The sequence below is a fragment of the Talpa europaea genome, assembly GCF_964194135.1.
Source record: "Talpa europaea genome assembly, chromosome: 10".
NCBI lineage: Eukaryota > Metazoa > Chordata > Mammalia > Eulipotyphla > Talpidae > Talpa > Talpa europaea.
Window position 1 is genome coordinate 105726790 of NC_140077.1, and position 19016 is coordinate 105745805.

Here is a 19016-nt window from a genome sequence, read left to right on the forward strand (position 1 = left end):
ATACTGATGGGAGTAACTGGCAGATTTTATGTTTATATCATTATAATTTATATCTTACATAAACTGGCCCATGTAGTAAAAGTTAAAATGACATAGATAGTTCTTATTAAGGTGCATGGTTTTCCCTCATTTTCTCTTTTTGTAAACCTAATGCTCATGGTTCATTTAATAATTACCACTTAGAAGTTTTCATCAGTGTGATAGGGACATCCCAATATTACCTCAATTAAAAATGAAAAAATTTTAAATATCAATATTGTGTCAAAAATGAAAATACAGAAATTTTCATTAATAATTGCGATGTTTTGTTCTCTTTGAATTTTTTTCTTATCATATGACCTTATTAAACCTTGTCTCCATTTCCCATACTTGAGAACAGACTTGATTTGCTCTCTGCCTTGGCTAGGGTAACCTGATAAATTCTAAAACAAAAGTGGTAAGAGGAGTAGGACTGTTTGTACTTTTTTTTTTTTTTTTTTTTTTTTTTATTTATTTATTTGTTTGTTTGTTTGTTTTGTTTATACATGCACTGGGTACAGTCAGAAGCGCGGGAGGGTGAGAGAACTCACCAGAGCCAGAGCAGGGAGCAGAGCAGGCAGAAGGACCGAAGTACACTGCTGAGGGGAGCAGCGGGAGGCAGGAGAGGTCTGCGCGCCATGTGGGACCCTCCTCCGGTGGCTGGGGAGCAGCCGGGGATCGAACCGGCGCCGCAGAGGCCGTGGGTAGCTTCGCAACCCAGCGCTCAACCGCTGCGCCACCGGGGAGGCCCTGTTTGTACTTTTTAAATAGTTGTATGACTAGAGTCTTAATGAAAACAGCAATTAATAATTTTATATTGTTCAACATTTCCATCAAGCCAGAAGTTATTTTCAGTTTAAGTTATATGAGACTTTTTCTTAAATCCTCTTAAGGTCATAGTTAGGAGAAAGGAAGTAGTAGTATATTCATATATATTCATATTAATTTAAATTAATGGGATTTTGATTGCTAAAACCCCAGGTTGTTCTTTGGGATAGGTTATTTAAAAATAATAAATAAAATCAGTAGCTGATGTGTTGAATATTATGAGCTAGATAGGGTTTGAAGCCCATTATATAAAATAATTCATTTATTCCTGACACTAATTCTGGAAGGTATTACTATCGATAGTAATATAGACTAATATATACTGTCTAGTAATATATACTATCTATATTATATCTGTTATAAAGGTGAGGAAAATAAGACACAGAGAAATGAACTTGTCCAAAGTCACAAAGCCAAGGTTTGAATACAGATCAGTGAATTCTAAGGCCATTCCCTTAACCATTATCTCCTCCTATGAAAATAGGTTTATTAGTTATAAAGTTTCTACATGCTTTGGCCACCCTATGTTAAGAGCCTTATTCAGGAGAAACCAGATTTTGCTCCTGGTTCTTAGCCTAGCCATTTAATGTAATAAAGCATTTGCAGAACTCAAGATTTATCATTTGAAATAAATTGAAAATGATGATATATTTCAAAAAGAGTATACCTCATTATGAAAAAGAAAAAGTTCCTTAAATCCCTCATTTTTTCTCATGGCTACCCTACAATCAAATTGCTAACCAAGAATCTGGGTACACTGGGAGCCGCGAACTTTGACAAAGATACTGAGAAGCAACACTACACCCTTCATTGTGCTCCCTGAGTGACCCAGGGGTCCAGGCAGCCTCCCTTTCCTTGTTGGAAGTCACCTTCTATGATCACATTTCCTGTGTGTGTAATATTATAATCCAGACCTGCAGACAAACTTATAAAGACAGGGAACAGCATTCCTTGGTAAGGTGGGATACAGATGTAAAAACCATCTATGATCAGAAAGAGCTGAATGGGCCAGGAAGTGACTAGGGTCACATAGCAAACACTTGGTAGCAGAGAGACTCTAGAAGATTAGACTCAGGGCAGATGGGAGCAGTCAATCGGGCACTCCAGAGGAGCCACCAGTCCCCTGTCAGTCCTCAGAAGACAGCTGTTGAGATCTCTGACCCAAAGACACACCTTGATGAGCTGTGAGCTCAGGCTCTTAGTAGTTACCTTTCAGATGCCCAGGGTCTTTGTGGTCCCATCCTATAGAGGAGAACTTCCTGGTTGTGGGTGTTAAAGGGAACTTGGGCCATACCCAGCCTTCTTGTCCTGCGGCCTCACTCCACACCCCTAGACCTTCATTATCCTTGAGAATGGCAGGCCCAGCTCGAGAGCTTAAGGATGGCAGATAAAGAACTTGCTTCTGGAGAAGTTACACTTTAGGCAAACATTCCCAATTCCCCCATGTGACCAGCAGTGCCGGTGAAGTTTATTTGGTTAAGAATAATCCTTTTTGGTTTACCTTTAAGTTGTCTGTGCCTCGTGGAATTGCCAGTGAAGACATTGTCTCGCAAAACCCCGGAGAACAGTCTTGTAAGGTAAAGTAGAGCTCTTTCTTTACTGAGTAATGTAAAAAATTGCTGGCCTCTGTTACTGCTTTACACATTATTAAATGCTTTAGGCTCCAAAGATTAAAATGTGAAAAAAGTAATAATGTTTTATTAAATAATAATCGCTTCAGAGAGTGGTATTGTACCTAACCATGTGGAGATGTACTTGTGACACTGAAGCAAGCAGAAAATAATTACTTGGAATGCCAAAGGGAGAAGGCACTGGCAGAGTTCACCTGTCTCAGATTAAGATTATCATCCTACTTGATGAACATTTTAGAAGCAGACCAAACGTAAGGAATTAATATTGCACAGTCCTCATATCACACTTGGCAGCACATTTCATAGAACTATTAATTATATCTCATCTGCAGATTTTTATTAGCACGTTTATTTTAACCAGAGTAAAAACTGCAATAGCATTTTATTCCATTTTTCAGTATAAATTACTTCTAAGAGACTTGCTGCTGCCTTATTAATCACATTGATACACAGAGTGGCTACTGTGTGTTCTGCCTTCTCACCATGCTGACTTATAGCAACCAGAGCACTTAGCCGTTAATTTTCAACTGTGAGAGCTGTTTATTTATTATTATTTTTTAAATAATGTAAACATGTTTACCAAAGTTCCAGAGATTGGTTTTCTAGCAGAATGGGTAATTTATTTTACAGGGGGCCCTATAAATGTTAAGTCTTACATTAAAAAAAACCCCAACACTTTTAAGATTTAAGCTTAGTGCAAACCTCGTTTCTCTGATTGTAGCTCATAAAATCATGCAATGAAATGAAACAACCTGAATTTGCAATTTAGGCCTAACAGATTTGTGGCACCTGGAAGAATGCTTTGATTATTGAAGGTCATCTGTTTAGCCAAAAAAAAAAAAAAAAAAAAAAAAAAAACCGGCATTGAACAATTTATAGAGATATATTTTTATAAAGGTTTCTTAAGTTATCCATTCAAATTTTCACCAATATTTAATGAAAAATAATACCCACCAATCATTTAACTCAAGTAAAAGTATTTGGTTTACCATTTGTCCTAGTTTTCATAATCTAGTCCAATCCTTTCTTCTTAGATGGCAGTTTATCTTTTGACGTTTGCTAAGAAACTAAAAATTTATATTTTGGAGAGAAAGATGTGTATTAAACTAGTTGTAGCTGAAATATTGAAAATTGTAACTTTAATTCACACAGGGAAGTGTTTGGTCCTTGTTTTTTCTTTGCTTTGATAGGACATTATCCATTTGTCACCAATGCCCTTCCTCACTCAGAATATACTGGTGGTAACAGCAGGAGCTGTGCTACTGAAAAGCTTTCCTTGATGAAAAATAGAAGCTAAAAAATTAGAAGTTATTCTTTTATAACAGTCCAAAATTGTTTCCACCTTAAACGGTACCTGTTAAGCAGTAATCTTGTATCATAGACTCACAGAGAGGTGACCGCCAGGGGCCAGCCACTGGCAATTCTAAAGTAGAAGCCTCCTTTATGGGTTTCTGTGTTCAGGGGGAGCATTGTGTTTTCTAGAAAAGTTACCTATGTGAAAGCCTAATTTTAAGTTACAAATTTCTAAAACTATGTTCTGTTTTCCTTAGTAGACAGAAAATATGGAGCATTATCAGCTGAAATTAAACTGCTACATAAGTAGAACATGGGGATGCAGATTTGGGCTTCAGGGAGAGGTCCTTCTGCTACCTTAGGCAGTTGTTTAAATGCTCTAAACTTCATTTATTAAATGTGTGAAACAACCCTGACAGGGTTGTTTTTAGAATTTATATATTGTATGAGTCCGTTTATATAAAAGTCCAAAATAGGTAATCCAGAAAGTAGATTAGTGGCTGCTAGGGTGGGGCATGGTAGGTGGGGTGAGTGATGGATGACTGCTAATGGGTGGGGGGGCTTCTTTTGGGAGGTGATACAAATAGTCTAAACTTAGGTGGTGGTGATGGCTTCACAATTCTCTGAATATACTAAAATGATGTACCTTTTAAATGGGTAAATTTTATGGTATGAATTATATCTCAAAGATGTTTTAAAAATTAAATGAGCTAATTCATACCTATAAGGTGATTAACACAGTGAGAAGTGCCTAGCAAGAGAACAGTGAAATACTGCTATTCATATTACTCATTTGTATTAGCAATTACTGTCATAGTAGAAAACGCTTCGAAATATATTAGATTTACCTACCCCATATCCACTGTCGTGGTGTGGTGTAAATTGAACTGACCCTATGGCCAACTCTGTTAGCTTGTTCAGGCCAGGTTGATGACCACACTGCCAGGAATAGCCATGCACTGAAGGCAGAGTAGGGACATTAATTAGGAGGAAGTGTGACTGTCCCACCTCTTCTGCCTTCCCCAGCCTGGTCTTATGATTAGATCTTTGGTCCATTTGGAGATTCATGTTTGTGTTTGGTGTGGTACAGGCCTCTGGTGACTATTTTTTCCCAGTGGATAGGCAGCTAGCCTAACACCATTTATTGAGTAATCATTTCTTTTTCAGTGGATATAAATCAGGAAAATGAAGGATGACCACTCATACACACATATAATATTTTGTATAAATAATGATTTTTGAAAGCCCTCCAGACTTAAATATCGCACAATTCCTTTCTGCAAGCCCCGAAATTCCCTTGATGTTCATTTATTGAGAGAACAACACTGAACAGCCCCTAAGGAAATGTCAGAGTTACTCTGGTAAGCTAATTGAGTAAGGAGCTATTAACCATTGCCTTCTTGATCTAAATTAGTTTTGGTTTCCCTAACACAAGAGAATGCAGCTTGCCTCCACAGGCACAATCTTTGGTTGAAGCAAGTGAGACTGAGAAAAGAATCAGACAGAGGTGCTGTGAGATGGAAACAGAGAAGGTGAACTGAATCCACAGAGCAGTCTAAGCAACCCATGGCATGCATCCTGGCCCGAGAGCAGTGGTGGGCGGCTGTTCCCAAGGGAACAAGAGTCATTGGAGGAGGTGGAAAGACAGGATGAGGCACAAGATCAGCATGCCTTTATCTCACAGGTTGGACAATGTTGAAGAATCTTAGGTTATAATTTCATAATCTTCTCTGAGATTTCCTGATCATGATGATGTGGATAAGCCTGCATCTTCATGTAATGAACTAAAAATAGCAACTGCTTGTCAATAGGAAAAGGTTCCTCTTTTCTAGCTGCTGTCTTCTAGCTAATCTGGACTGTTGGCTCAATGGGTAGAGAATATTGAATTCTCCATTCAGATTAAATAGAAAATCGAGGCCAAGCATGGGAGGCATTGTTGGCTTTCAAATTAGAGAAAGCATTCAGTTAAGTGGTGATACATGAAATGGAGTTTCCTTTTTGTGAATTATACTTCTGTGGAAGTTGTTAGCTTTTTTCATTAGGAAAGGCAAGAACTTTCTTCTTTTACCATCTTTTCCCCTTAAGGCTCGGTTTTTAAGGTTTAGTCCTCATCATAGTTAAACAAAAAAGCTACCCTTGATAAAAACAGAGGTTAAAAAGCCACTTCTGGTAGAATGGGTACTGGTTAAAGAAAAATAGTTTAGTAATCTTCTTTTATTTTATTCTCTTGGTTTAAGCTTATTTCAAGGGCACTAAGCCTGAACATTATTGCTGTCCTGCTTGGCAAGGACACGTGCCTTCTCAACTTAAGGATTCCCTTGTTTGACTGACCTGTGTGGTTTGCATCTTGTACTCTTAATGTAATTGTGTCAGGAGGACTCTAATGAGAAAAAAAATTGATTTCAGAGTAAGTAATAAATGGCAACATCTATCCTGCATACTTCACTCACAGCCCTGTTTTCCCCCTAAGGAGCCAAGCCATGCTCAGAAGCCTGCTGACAGGAGCACTCCTCACGCTGTTGTGCTTCATGACTTCGCAGCAGGTAAAGACATAGATAATGAGGTGGGCGAGCCCTGGGGTCGAGAGCAGTGCTCCTCCCTGGGCTAAGCTCTCAAGGACATCCTTCCTTATCCTCTGTACCAACAGAGCCCTGGACTCAAGGGGTCATCTTATCCATCACCCGGCCACAGAGAGGCTCGATTGTCCCCCGCCTTTCCCAAGAGCATAGCTGCATACCCCTACCTTTTAAATATTGTGTGAGAAAGAGAGAAGAGAGTTTCCCTTGCAAATGAACAAATAACAAATTGCCTACCAGCTGCAAACTTTTAAACTATTTAAAAAATCTGGGCGCCAATTAGTATTTATAATGAAATTAATTCTAATAAGTGAGGTTGCTTTTCTCTTAGTTGTAAAATCTACACACATACCTCAGGTATTACTTATGATATGAAAATATGAAATATACATTTTTTGTAACCAATTGTTAAATACCTTTTCTATCTGAGGCTACAAGTAAGACTCCTAATTTATTTATAACCACTTTTTAATCTACTTGGTAGACTGATTTTATTTTCATTCAAATGTACTTGCCAAAGAGCTGTACTCCCTCAGTTAATATTTTGTGATTGAAATTTTTAAACACGATTGAGAATGATACAAATAGCATTATTATGTCTATGAAAGCTACCAGAGATGAGTATGAATTCAGCAAAGGGTCTGCCTGGACACAGTGGCAATCATAGCACAGTGCAGTGTTTTGTGTTTAACCATTTCCTATCAGTCAGTGTGAGGTAGATTACATGATTTGGTCTTAAAAGAGGAAGCTCTTAACAGCAATATCCCAGAAAAAGAGTATTTCTTAAAGTCAATTTTAGAAGTATGATCTGTTCTCGGAGGCAGTAGGATATATTGCCTCAGTAGACAGAACTAAATGCTGTTTTGTGCTCTGTTTTAATCAAGTCTTTAACCAAGACAATTCATCAGACATAATTTTATGTTACAGAACAAGCTGATGATTTGAACCTCGCTTCTGGAGAAATTGTTTATCTTCTCGAAAAAATAGGTACAGATTGGTATAGAGGGAAATGTAGAAACCAGACAGGTGTGTTTCCTGCCAACTACGTCAAAGTTATTGTAAGTGGGTCCTGCTGCTTTAAATTGGTCATATATTCAGTGGGTTCTGTGTTATTTGCAGATTGGGAAAAAAATAACTGGAAGATAAGATTCTTAAATTCTAGTTCTCGTTCTCCTATTAATTTATCTGGTGTATGGAAAACTCAAAAAATAGAGGTTTAACTAAATAATGGATTACTATTATCTTTATGGGGTATTGGAATTCTATCTGAAATCCTAAGGTGAAAAGTTTTTACAGGTCAGCTGGTGAATCTGCTATTTTTGGAGGGCTGGTAAGCACTTAAGGATAATGTTTATTCTTTGAAACACTTAGTAAACAAGAATTAAATGGTGCTAGGTTGTTCTGGAAGAATATTCTCTGAGGCTATGGTACTGCTTCTCCTTTTCTTTGAAGCATATCTTAATTTTTGTTACTTTCATCCTTTCCATTCCCAATTCTTGTCATACTTTAAAAAAAAAAAGATTTGGGAATGCTAATGTATTTTCATTGGAGTTTGTCATTCAAATTGGGAAAAATATTAAAGCCTCAAAATTTTATACATCCTCACAGCCTAGCTTGTGAAAGCAAAGCCATATGGGAGAGCCCTAAGTGCTACACCAGGTGGTTATGAAACATGGAGATAAAATCAGATTGCCACTTGCACATTTATATCAATAGGGTGAACATGACTCAATTTTTTATATAAATTATTGATACTGGAACTATCAATAAAGCTGGCTTAAATGGTTGAACATTATAACAGTTTATTTGGGAGGGAAAAAGCAAATAAATTTCTATTACATCTTTAATGTAGAAAACTAATATAACAGAAAACCTGTATTTTCGAATATAAATGAGTTTGAGTCTCTTGAATTACAAAATATGGGTCTTAAAAATTGTCTAGTGTATATATATGCCCAGATTCTTTGGAGAAATCCAACCACATTCTCTAAATTAATATTAAGAATAATGTTGGTTTTAGCACTCTTCCTCATTTTTCTTCTGCCTAATGTAGCAGTACTTTAAAAAGCACAATTACCACACTGAAATCAGTCACACTGACTCTGCCACATTATTGCTATAAGTGTTATTTCTGTGTCTACAAGTTTAAAAATTGTTTGAAAATTTCAAACTTTTAGAATTCATCAAGAAGGGTGCTGATCTATTTAATGTAAACCTCAAAGCTTTAGGTAGTTTTCAGACTTAGTGCATTCTGGTTAAATATTCTATTACAACCCAGTTGACTGTGCCTTGTGAAGGTATTGTATAAAGTGCTTGCCACTTAGTAAGGTGCCCATTGGGTGCCAATTCTTTTCACCTTCCCTTTTTCACATTGAGGAAGGAAAAGAAGTGTCCCAGAGTTCGGACAATGGAGAGAATCCACACATTTGATTAAAATGTTTTATTTTGGGGTCAGGAAAGTATTGCAGTATTCTGCCAACACTTCGAGTAGTTGCGGTAGTGGCACAAACACCTTCTGACTGGTTTTTCTCTAAAGTCCCTCTCATCTGAAGCTTTCAATGTAGAGAACGTGGGATAAGGAATATTCCCTCATAGGTGGGATGATAGTAATGTGCTTATTCTAGCAAATGAGAGAAAGATTGATTGGCTGTTCTGGAAAGCTACTTCACGCATTTTTTTTCCCCAAGACCCACATGAATTACTTATTTTTATCACTTATGATACCACTTAGCCAGTGTTACTTCTAGCTAATTTCAGTCATGCATTTCCCAGTGACTTAGCCTTAAGTTTATTTACTGAATTCTGGGAAAATAAAAAAAATACAGTTGTTGCCTTGATTTTGTCTTTACTAGATTGATGTTCCAGGAGGAGGAAATGGGAAAAGAGAATCAATGTCATCCAATTGCATTAAGTAAGTCTTGTGTTCTTTTATACAAAATACAAAGGAAACTAGTGTTTCTATTATAAAGAATTACCAAGCATAAATGATTTAGCTATGTGATTATTCAGATTGTCAGCTTATCTTTTTAATTATGAGGGAAATTTTACTTGCTTATAAAACCAAGTAGACTAAAATTCTGATGAGAACGTGACAAACTGACAGAAGCTGCACGCCAGCTCTCCATATCACAGGACGTGCGGACGCAACTCAGTCTGTCTTCCTCCTGCCATCCGGCCTCAGCTTGAGCAGAACTGGGACCATAGTCTGGCATGGGGCTTCTGCTGTTTACCTACCAGTGCATTTTGAAAAGGTCGAAAATAGTTAAATCTTATAGAAAAATGGATCCTATGAAAACTGCTAGACATATATTGTTTTCTTTTTCAAGAGGATCTAGAAAAAAATAAGGAAGAATTAAGTCAGGGAGACCTTCCTTTATTTCTAAAGACCTTTCCAAGAATTTATATACACTTTTATGGATCATTGTAACTCCTTTGTGATTTAAAACACTGCCACAATGCAACTTTATATTCTAGTTAAATGAGCAAATTAATAGAATTCACTACCTGCTCAAGACTGTAAACCTGTCTTTGAATAGGTCAGACATAAGGAGATGATGCTCCCCGAGGACATTAGAAAATAAATGGAAAGGTTATTCACAAATAAGAAAACTTCTGATGCCACAATAGTTGAATTCTGTTTCAGGTTCAAGTTTTCTCCTGTGTTTAAGGAGTGTTTACTGTTCAGCAGCTTGAATTTAAAGTGGGCTTTCATAGCTGTTGGTCCATTCAGCTGAGTTCAATCAGAATTTGTTGGGAACCAGGACCAACCTTTTCTCTTCAACTAATTGCTTCTTCTTAGCCTCTTGGTATTGAAACTTCCTTTCTAAGACCTCAAATCAAAGGTTTGGTATTAAATCATGACTTCTAAAGACACAGTTTTATCTCTGCTTTTATCTTATTTTCAGTAAAAATTGCAGATCATTTAAGGACTGTTCTAACACTTATACGTGAAGTCCTTTTAAGGGAGATACAAAAATCATTTTTAAAACAACAGTGGTAGTTATAAAATTGCTTCTTGTAAGATGATAGGCCAATTTTTTGTTTTCTTGAAATGTGTCCATTTTGAAGGCCTTTCCCTTACTTATAAAATTTATTGATTGACCCAACATTTATATTGAACATTGACTCTGCCCAGCAGATGCCCTTGTGTTCTGCCATAGAATATGATGTCTTGCCCTGAAATCTCAGTGTTAGCATGCCTAAACTCAGTGCACTGATGACTCAGTACATGGGTCTGAGGGTTGAGACTCAGCAGCGGTTACATGGCTTAATGATACAAAGACCTTAGAGACTGCATGGAGAATGGGGAGATTCTGTAATGCAGCAAAGGCGTCAAAAGCATGTATACTCACTGGGAATTCTGCATGTACTCTGTGACCTGGACTTTATTCCTTTTCTTATTTTCTTTTATGTATTTTTTACATCATTTTTCATTTTCGCACAATGTATGCATTTTCATCTTGGTTATAGTCCCTGTGCAATTCCCACCCTACCCCCTTATTTTGACTCTAATCCCTCTTCCCCCACCCCCCGTAAATGTCTCTGGTTTATAGTTGCTTGTTGATTTTGATTTTTACTTTATTATAATTAGCCTTTTTCCTGGTCCCTTATTTAGGTTTTCTAAATTCCTGCTATGAGTGAGACCGTCCGGTATTTTTCTTTTTCTTTCTGGTTTATTTCGCTGAGCATGATCCCTTCCAGCTCCATCCATGTTGCTGCAAATTGCATGAGTTTATCTTTTTTTTTTTGATCGCTGAGTAATATTCCATGGTGTATATGTACCACATCTTCTTGATCCAATCATCTATTTTGGGGCATTTGGGTTGTTTCCATAGCTTAACTATTGTAAATAGTGCTGCTTGAAAAAATAGGGGTGCAGGTGCCCTTTTGAATTAATGATTCTCTGTCCTTTGGGTAAATACCTAGGAGTGGAATTGCTGGATCACATGGAAGCTCCATTTTTTGCAGGTTAAGGAACTTTATTTTTTTTTGAATGAATAGGTTCATGTCTAAAAATTAAGGACCATCAAGAAATGTAGTTTACTCTTTTTCATGTAAAATTTTGAATTATGTCTAGTATGACATATTCCATAGTAAACACAGTATAAATCTTTATCAAAAGATTGAATGAAGGTTTTAAAGCATTTTGAAAGTTGGTACTGTCCAGTTTAACCCACAAATGTGACCTTCTTTGTTCAGAGGTTCAAGATGTATTGCTCGATTTGAATACATTGGAGACCAGAAAGATGAGTTAAGTTTCTCAGAGGGTGAAATTATTATTCTTAAGGAGTATGTGAATGAAGAATGGGCCAGAGGAGAACTTCGAGACAGAACTGGGATTTTCCCCCTTAACTTTGTGGAACTTGTTGAGGATCAACCCACCTCTGTCACAAATGTTTTAAGTGAGTATAGGGAGTGTGTTTTTTTATTATGTCCTGTCCTAATTCAAATAAATAGAATACTAGGATAATATTTAAGCTACGTAGTAATCCACATTGTCAATGCTAAGATAGAAAGAAAGATGACTTTAAAATGGTAATCTTCGTGAGGTAGTTATTATTATAATTTCTCAAAGAACTGGTTTTGGTATTATGGGCAATTAGCAATCGCTTCATTATCAGAAATGGCAGACAAAACATCAGACTTTTAAGTAGAAAGGGAGACTAAAGAGACTATAATGTCTATCCTTCTTTACAATAGAGGGAACAAGGCCAGAGAGGGTTGTGCTCAAAGTTACATAGCTACTAGTATTTGAGAAGACTAGTCTAGAATCTCACACTTTTTTCACTCTCCTTCTGTGATTTTTCTCCAGTTTTATGTGGTTTTTATATCTAAAGTTTTGACTTTTTTCCCCCTAATGTAGGCACAAAGGTAGCCCTGAAGACCAAAAAAGAAGATTCTGGCACAAATTCTCAGGTAGGCTGCTTTCATAAAAAAACTGCAGTGAAAGCCAAGTTTTAACTCTGGAAAGAATATTAAAATCACGGCTATCAAGAGAAATTTTAGGAAATCATTTTTCAATTTATATAGCAGATGTTAAAAATAAATAGTTAGGTGGCTAATATCTTTTTAGTATATAGAGCTCATATAAGTGGAAAGACAGGCAAACCCTGATAGAAAATGAGGAAAGACGCATGACTAGATAATAAAAGTGACAGTGGTATAGACTACTGAGACTAAAAAATATATAGCCTTGCTAGTAGTCAAAGAAACGGCTTGTAAAAGCAGCATTACAACACCAATATCTGCTTCCAGACTCCTGTCCAGTTAACAAAGATTCAGTACAACTCAACAATAAGCAAGTTAATTGTAAGTTTATATGTGTTTTAAAAGAGAAAGTATAGAGATCATCATTTATCACCTTAAGAAAAGGATAAAAATATTAGAAAATATTTAGTAATAAAGGACCAAGATTAGGGATTTTTGTTTGCCTGGTGTTTTGGTTTTGATTTATAAGCCACCAATTGTTGACAACTTAAGATGGGGTAGGCACTGGTGTTCCGCAAGCATTATGTCATTTAATCCTCATAGCTGCCCTAATGAAGCTGAAACCCAGAGAAGAGGTGTTGCCCATTGTCACCCAGCTTGGAAGTGGCAGAGCTGTATCTAGAACCCAGGCCTGTGTGTCTCCAAGTCTTGGCTCTTCAAATTATCATTATCCTCTCCTTCCTCTTGAGCCTCTTCAACATAGGACTCTTACAGATCATAACTAGAAAAAAAAGATTTTGGTTAAACATTGTTATCCTTTAAAAGCAGAATAGCCATAAATTTGATCCCAACTGTCATTTAAAATTATATGTTAAGGAAAAAGGCATTGGGAACTTTTATTTCTGAAACTTGCTAGCAACAAAGTGTTAGGTAATTTAAAGAAGCTTCAGGCCTTGAAATGTTACGACCCCTCAGCTCTCTTCCTACCACTTGTAGCTTTATAGAATGAATTTCAAATAAAATCTCATATTTCTTACCAAACTTCTGATTTGTAGCAGGCTAACTGTCTGTCTGGAGAATGGTGTGAAGCTCTTCACAGTTTTACGGCAGAGACCAGTGACGACTTATCCTTCAGGAGAGGGGACCGGATCCTCATCCTTGAGCGACTGGACAGCGACTGGTACAAGGGCAGACTACGCGACAGGGAGGGCATCTTCCCAGCAGTGTTTGTGCGACTCTGCCCAGGTATGTCAGCTACACGACATGACAACTCCTTTCCAAAGGGATCCCCACACCTTTGATATATAACAGGCCCTCAAAACCTTTGTTTCATTCTAAGCTGATGAGAAAAAGCATCAGTTCCAACGGGGACCACTGTCTGTGTGGAGTTTGCACTGTCTGTGTGGGTTTTCTGCAGGTGCTCCAGGTTCCACCCACATCCCAAAGCAGTGCCCATGAGGTCTCATTGGCGCGTCTGAGCTGTCCCAGTAGGAGTGTGTGTGTGTGTGATGTGCCCTGAGATAGAAGGGTGGGGTCCCACCTTCCATCCTGTGTTGTTGAGATGGGCTCTGAGTACCAAAACTTGAACTGGAGGGCCTCCCGGGTGGCACAAGGGGTTAAGATGCAACCTGTGAAGCAATCTGCAGCCGCTGCAGCTCAATCCCCAGCCAGGGAGCTACCCATATAGCGCAGCAGACCTCTCCTAACTCACCCGCTGCTCCCTTAGCAGTGTCTTCGGTCCGTCTGCCTGTTCTGCTCCCTGCTCTGTCTCTGGTGAATCCTCTCACCCCTGCCCCACACCTCTGGCCTGTACCCCAGTTCTTGTATGCAAAAATAAATAAATCTTAAAAAAAAAAAGAACTTGAACTGGAATAAATGGGATGGAGGATGAATGAATGAACTAATGAATGAACAATTGTTGATTGTTACTGGAAGTTTTGGGTCTTTATTTAGAAGTTGGGTGATTTTATTTTAAAGATTTCTTTTTATTTATGCATACAAGAACTGGGGTGTAGGCCAGAGGTACAGGGCGGGGGGTGAAAGGATTCACCAGAGACACAGTGGGGAGCAGAACAGGTGGATCTACTGAAATACACTTCTGAGAGGAGCAGCAGGCGAGACAGGAGAGGTAGCTGCACCATGTGAGTTAGCTCCCTGGCCAGGGATCAAACTCATGAGGCAGTGGCTGGCAATAGCTTGATAGCAATGAGCAATGCCACCAGAGGGGCCCTGGGTGATGTTTTTGTGACAAAAATAGGCCATAAGAAAGTTTGTTTATGGTCAAATTGATTTTTCAATGTATATCATTTCACTTAAAGTTGCGGTTTCCGAGAACCTAGCAGTGTTGCGTGAGGACTTGCTGATTATTCCCTTTCCCTCTCGCCAGGCCACTTTAAGTCACTGCCTGCATCTGAAAGAGTTGGTTAATGCAGTTGTGCAAACTCCCTTCATGTATTTTGTTGGAGTTATGGGAGGGGAAAAGATTAAAATGCTATCACTTAACAATGGCTAATTTTGTCTACTAAATATATTTTTTAGTGTTTTTTTTGTTTTGTTTTGTTTTGTTTTTCCCTGCTAGGAGACTATCCTGCATCATTTTGCAAGTTAAATAATTGAAAAATATTTTCTTCTGGGAATGACAAGGGGATTTCTTACAATGTTTGATTTTTGTTTGGTCCAATGTTTTTCTAACATATTTGAATTTTTGTTGTCTTCACAGCTGAGGCAAAAAGTATGCCTGCTTTATCACTGAAGGGGAGGAAAGCGAAAGCCCTATATGATTTCCATGGAGAGAATGAAGATGAGCTTTCCTTCAAGGTCAGAATGTACAACTTTTTGTAACTGCAATAAGCAGCTGTAAAGTTTGAAATGTCTTTCTTTGGAAGGTAGAACATTTAGGTGGGATGTAGATCATTAGCTAAGAATGAACAGATCTTAGGCCGTCATCCCAAAAGAAGGCAAGAAAGTGAATAAGGCAAGTGTAACTTATAAGGTGGTTAGGTCCTTAAACCTTATTGGCTTGATAGCCCCACAATTCCCGAACTAATTCTTTATCCCTGGGCCTTTTAGCATCAGATCTCAGCAATAGTGTGGTTTCATTAGTGGACCTAGTAAGGGATGACTCTCCACATGATGCTGGCAGCCCACAAGTATCATGTCTTTACATGAGTGGAGAAATCAAAAGGTCCCTACCTCGGGGACACATTGCCACTGCAGCACTCGTGACCCTGGACTCTTGTCCCTAACAACAAGACAAGATCTTCCGGAAATGGCTCCTTAAGATTAAACTGCTTTGAAAAGGAATTTTTAGACTCCTACAATTTAATGTTAATCATATTACTTCATTGAGAAGTACCTCTTAGATTTATTTTTCACGTAAAAGCAGAGTATGTCCATGACCCTGTTTGCCCAGGCCATAGTTGGATCATGGGCAGAAGAAATCCCTCAGGGTAGCACTTGGCCAGAGGAAGGAGGGTGGTTTCTCAGCCACTGCTGTCAGAAGAGCCTGTGTCAGACAGAGGTGAACTCTCCATTGTGGAAAGGTTCAGTCAGGAGGAGGGAGGCCACAGAAGGGACTGAAGAAGCACCTGAGTGGGCATGAGTGGGCAAGATGAGACTAAAATAGTTGTAAGACGGGCAGCAAGATGAGACTGCCCAAACAAAGTTTTCACCTGTCTAGAGCAAAATGAAGAAAACAAGGTCATTTGTATGTGCAGGCTTGTGGAAATTCATGGCGATGTATCAGAATAAGGTTGCTGACTTTCCTATTCTGTGATCCAGTTTGCCTTCTGAGAATTTCTTCTACCTTTTTCAAACGAAAATATCATTTCTCTGACAAAATACTAGTAAATTTTATGCAAAATTATAATTTGATCATCTCTGTCAGGGTTTTTAAATTTTTTATTACTTTTTGTTCTCATTATTGAGGTAACATTGGTTTACAACACTGTATATGACCTAGAGGAATAGGTTCACACCTCCTCAGATACATGTTACCACATCACTCCTATCAAGTTTTTATTTAAATAATGGTTTTTGAAAAGATAAAAATAAATGTGCTTGATCCCTAAAATCTGAATGTTTAGAAACTATTGCCCTAGGACTTTTCAGTCTTGAGAGTTTAGCATCTCAAAATTCATTTTTATCTTGACATAAAATGTTACTGCAAGTGAAAACTCTGGACTCAAACGTTTAAGATGTTATATTTGCCTTTATTTAAGTTAGGTCAATAGAAATAACAGAATTCACATTAGCCTCCAAAAATAGGTTGGTTCCATTTTATAAATAACTGGCTATAAAAATGTTTCTAGAGTTTTCTAGTTAATAAGTTCTGTCCTTTCAGTAGTGTTGATAATGAATATTTTATTAAATATTCACAATAATAGTAAATACATTTTTTATTTCAGAAAACTGACATGTACAGATGAGCCAGAGCTCAGAAAATAGTTTTACTAAACCAGCATATTATAATTTAGAAACTAGAGGAGGCCTCCCCTGGTGGTACAGGCGGTTGAGCGCTGTGCTCTGAAGCTGTCCGCAGCCTCTGCAGCGCAGGTTCTATCCCGGCGGCTGGCGAGGGTCCCACATGGCACCCAGACCTCTCTTGTCTCACCTGCTGCTCCTCTCAGCAGTGTTATTTCGTCAGTCTAACTGTTCTATTTCCCACTTTGTTTCTGGTGAATTCTCTCACCCTCCCACACATCTGGCTTGTATGCCGGTTCTTGTATAAATAAATAATAAATAAATCTTTTTAAAAAAAAAATAGAAACCAGAGGAAACTTATTTATAATAGAAATTTTGAGTAGCTAGAATTTTTAGAGATTTTGGCAGAGTAAAGTAAATTAATGACATTAATGCTGATAAACAGCCTTTTTATTTCCATTTTCCATAAAAAACAGTCTTAAATCAAATCTTTTTTTTTTTCCCCAGAAGGCGGTGTATTAGGGCTACAAATACATTCATTTGGCTGATGAAGATATTTTAAAAGTAGCCAAGGTCATTTTGGACCATTGTAGAAATTAAATTCTAGGAAATGATTACAAAACCATGAAGATCAAAATACTCTTTGGATATAATTTCAGAAATTATGTCTACCTGTTGAAGAAATTATAACTCACACATATGTGATGCGCGGTCCTTCAACTAACCTGATGTGGCTAAGTCAGTGTTCTGAGTCAGGTGAAGCGCCTCAGTACAGAAGGAATACAACTTTTACATTGAGGCCATGGAATAGTGGAATAAAACAAATGGTGGAAGAGAAAACTGTTTTGTGGAAGAATGACTGTAGAATACAAAAGATCCACAAAGCCTAGTGGTTAGCACCATAGGTCCTGAATCATCCTTGATTTGAATCCTCTGTCATTAAGAGACATGCAACAGTGCACAAGTCACTTAATCTCTCTGAGCTTTAGTTTCCTAAAGAAATCTATTAAAAAGTCTGTCTCTAAAATGGATATTAATAATACTTCCCTCTAGGGCTGTGGTTGTTTAAAAGCATTAGTTCCTATAAAGTATACAGAATACAACAAGGCATCCAGTAAGCATGTGACTCTTTCCCCTCCAAGTCTTTGCTTAAATGTCCCCTTCAGTGAGGCCTTCCCTAACTGCCCTTATGAGTTGGCAACCCAATCCTTTCACTTTCTGTCCTCCTCTGCTGCTTATGTAGTTGACTTCCCACTCTAGAATGAGATCTCACTTGTTGCTGTACCCGTAGTGCCCAGAACAGTGTTGGACACAGAGGGCATTCAACAAATAATTTTTAGATGAAAAAAATATGTATATATATGAGTATAAATATATTATATGGTGGATGGTATTGTTACCTATTCAAGACGAATTTTAGATTAGGAATGGTGAATTTTGGAGACACAGTATAAGCAGAAAATAAAGTACAGCAAGGCTGACAATGGTAAAGGAATGGACTCTGTGAAAAAGAGGCACACGAGCAAATGGCATCATCAGGTATAGATTGTCCCTCTAAGCAAATCAAGATAAAGGAATTATATAAAACAAAGATGACACCCGCCTCTTCGGCTGTGCTGCTCACCATGCTTGTATTTACCACTAATGAATGATTATTTCTGATTCCCTTTCTCACAGGTTGGAGATGTAATAACAGAGCTGGAATCTGTAGATAATGACTGGCTGAGCGGAGAACTAATGGGAAAGTCGGGAATATTTCCCAAAAATTATGTTCAGTTTTTACAAGTCAACTAAAGGTGAAGCTTGACTGTGTTCCTTGGCACAAGAACTCACTTGAACTTTCACTTTGACTATCAGATTTGTTTTTGCACTATTTTTTTAAACTGATAGACATGCCTATGCTATACGTGGTACACAGAATTTCCTGAAAGCAGACAGCATCTAGGTTTTGCAGTTAGCTTTCACTCACAGTGGAAACATGACCAGGGAAGCCCACGAGTCAGTGTTCAAGGGAAACGCTACAAGGGCCTGGAGGGCAGGTGCACCCTCCCCAGGGACACAGGAGCCGAGGGAGGCTTACGAGCTGAAGTGGCACTGCACATCTGTTTTCATCAGCACAAATAAATTAACCATGCTTCTTCAGTTTCTGCTTTCGTTTAAAAAGAGGACGTTTGATAGTCTACCTGCTGAAACTATCAAGACATCGTTTGGTAATCTAAATTTCATTTTTGATACTCAGATTAATTTTAACAGCTTGAGCGCATTATCCTTGTTACCAGGGCAAAGACTTGCTTCGGGAGGGGTAGTGCGTGGCCCAGGT

The 19016-nt window shown here is 38.0% G+C and overlaps 1 protein-coding gene across 1 annotated transcript in view; it reads left to right on the forward strand.

The window, feature by feature from the left end:
• SH3D19 (SH3 domain containing 19) overlaps nucleotides 1-18490 on the forward strand; it is a gene marked incomplete at both ends in the record, with an annotated part of 131013 nt that extends 112523 nt beyond the window's left edge. Inside the window, 11 exon segments of the mRNA XM_084245593.1 lie at nucleotides 2355-2423; nucleotides 2589-2640; nucleotides 2643-2728; nucleotides 6241-6313; nucleotides 7274-7404; nucleotides 9199-9257; nucleotides 11546-11748; nucleotides 12210-12262; nucleotides 13333-13519; nucleotides 14994-15091; nucleotides 18374-18490. Of these exon segments, the coding sequence (XP_084101719.1) occupies nucleotides 2355-2423; nucleotides 2589-2640; nucleotides 2643-2728; nucleotides 6241-6313; nucleotides 7274-7404; nucleotides 9199-9257; nucleotides 11546-11748; nucleotides 12210-12262; nucleotides 13333-13519; nucleotides 14994-15091; nucleotides 18374-18490 (1128 nt within the window).
• Nucleotides 18491-19016: the final 526 nt, after the last annotated feature.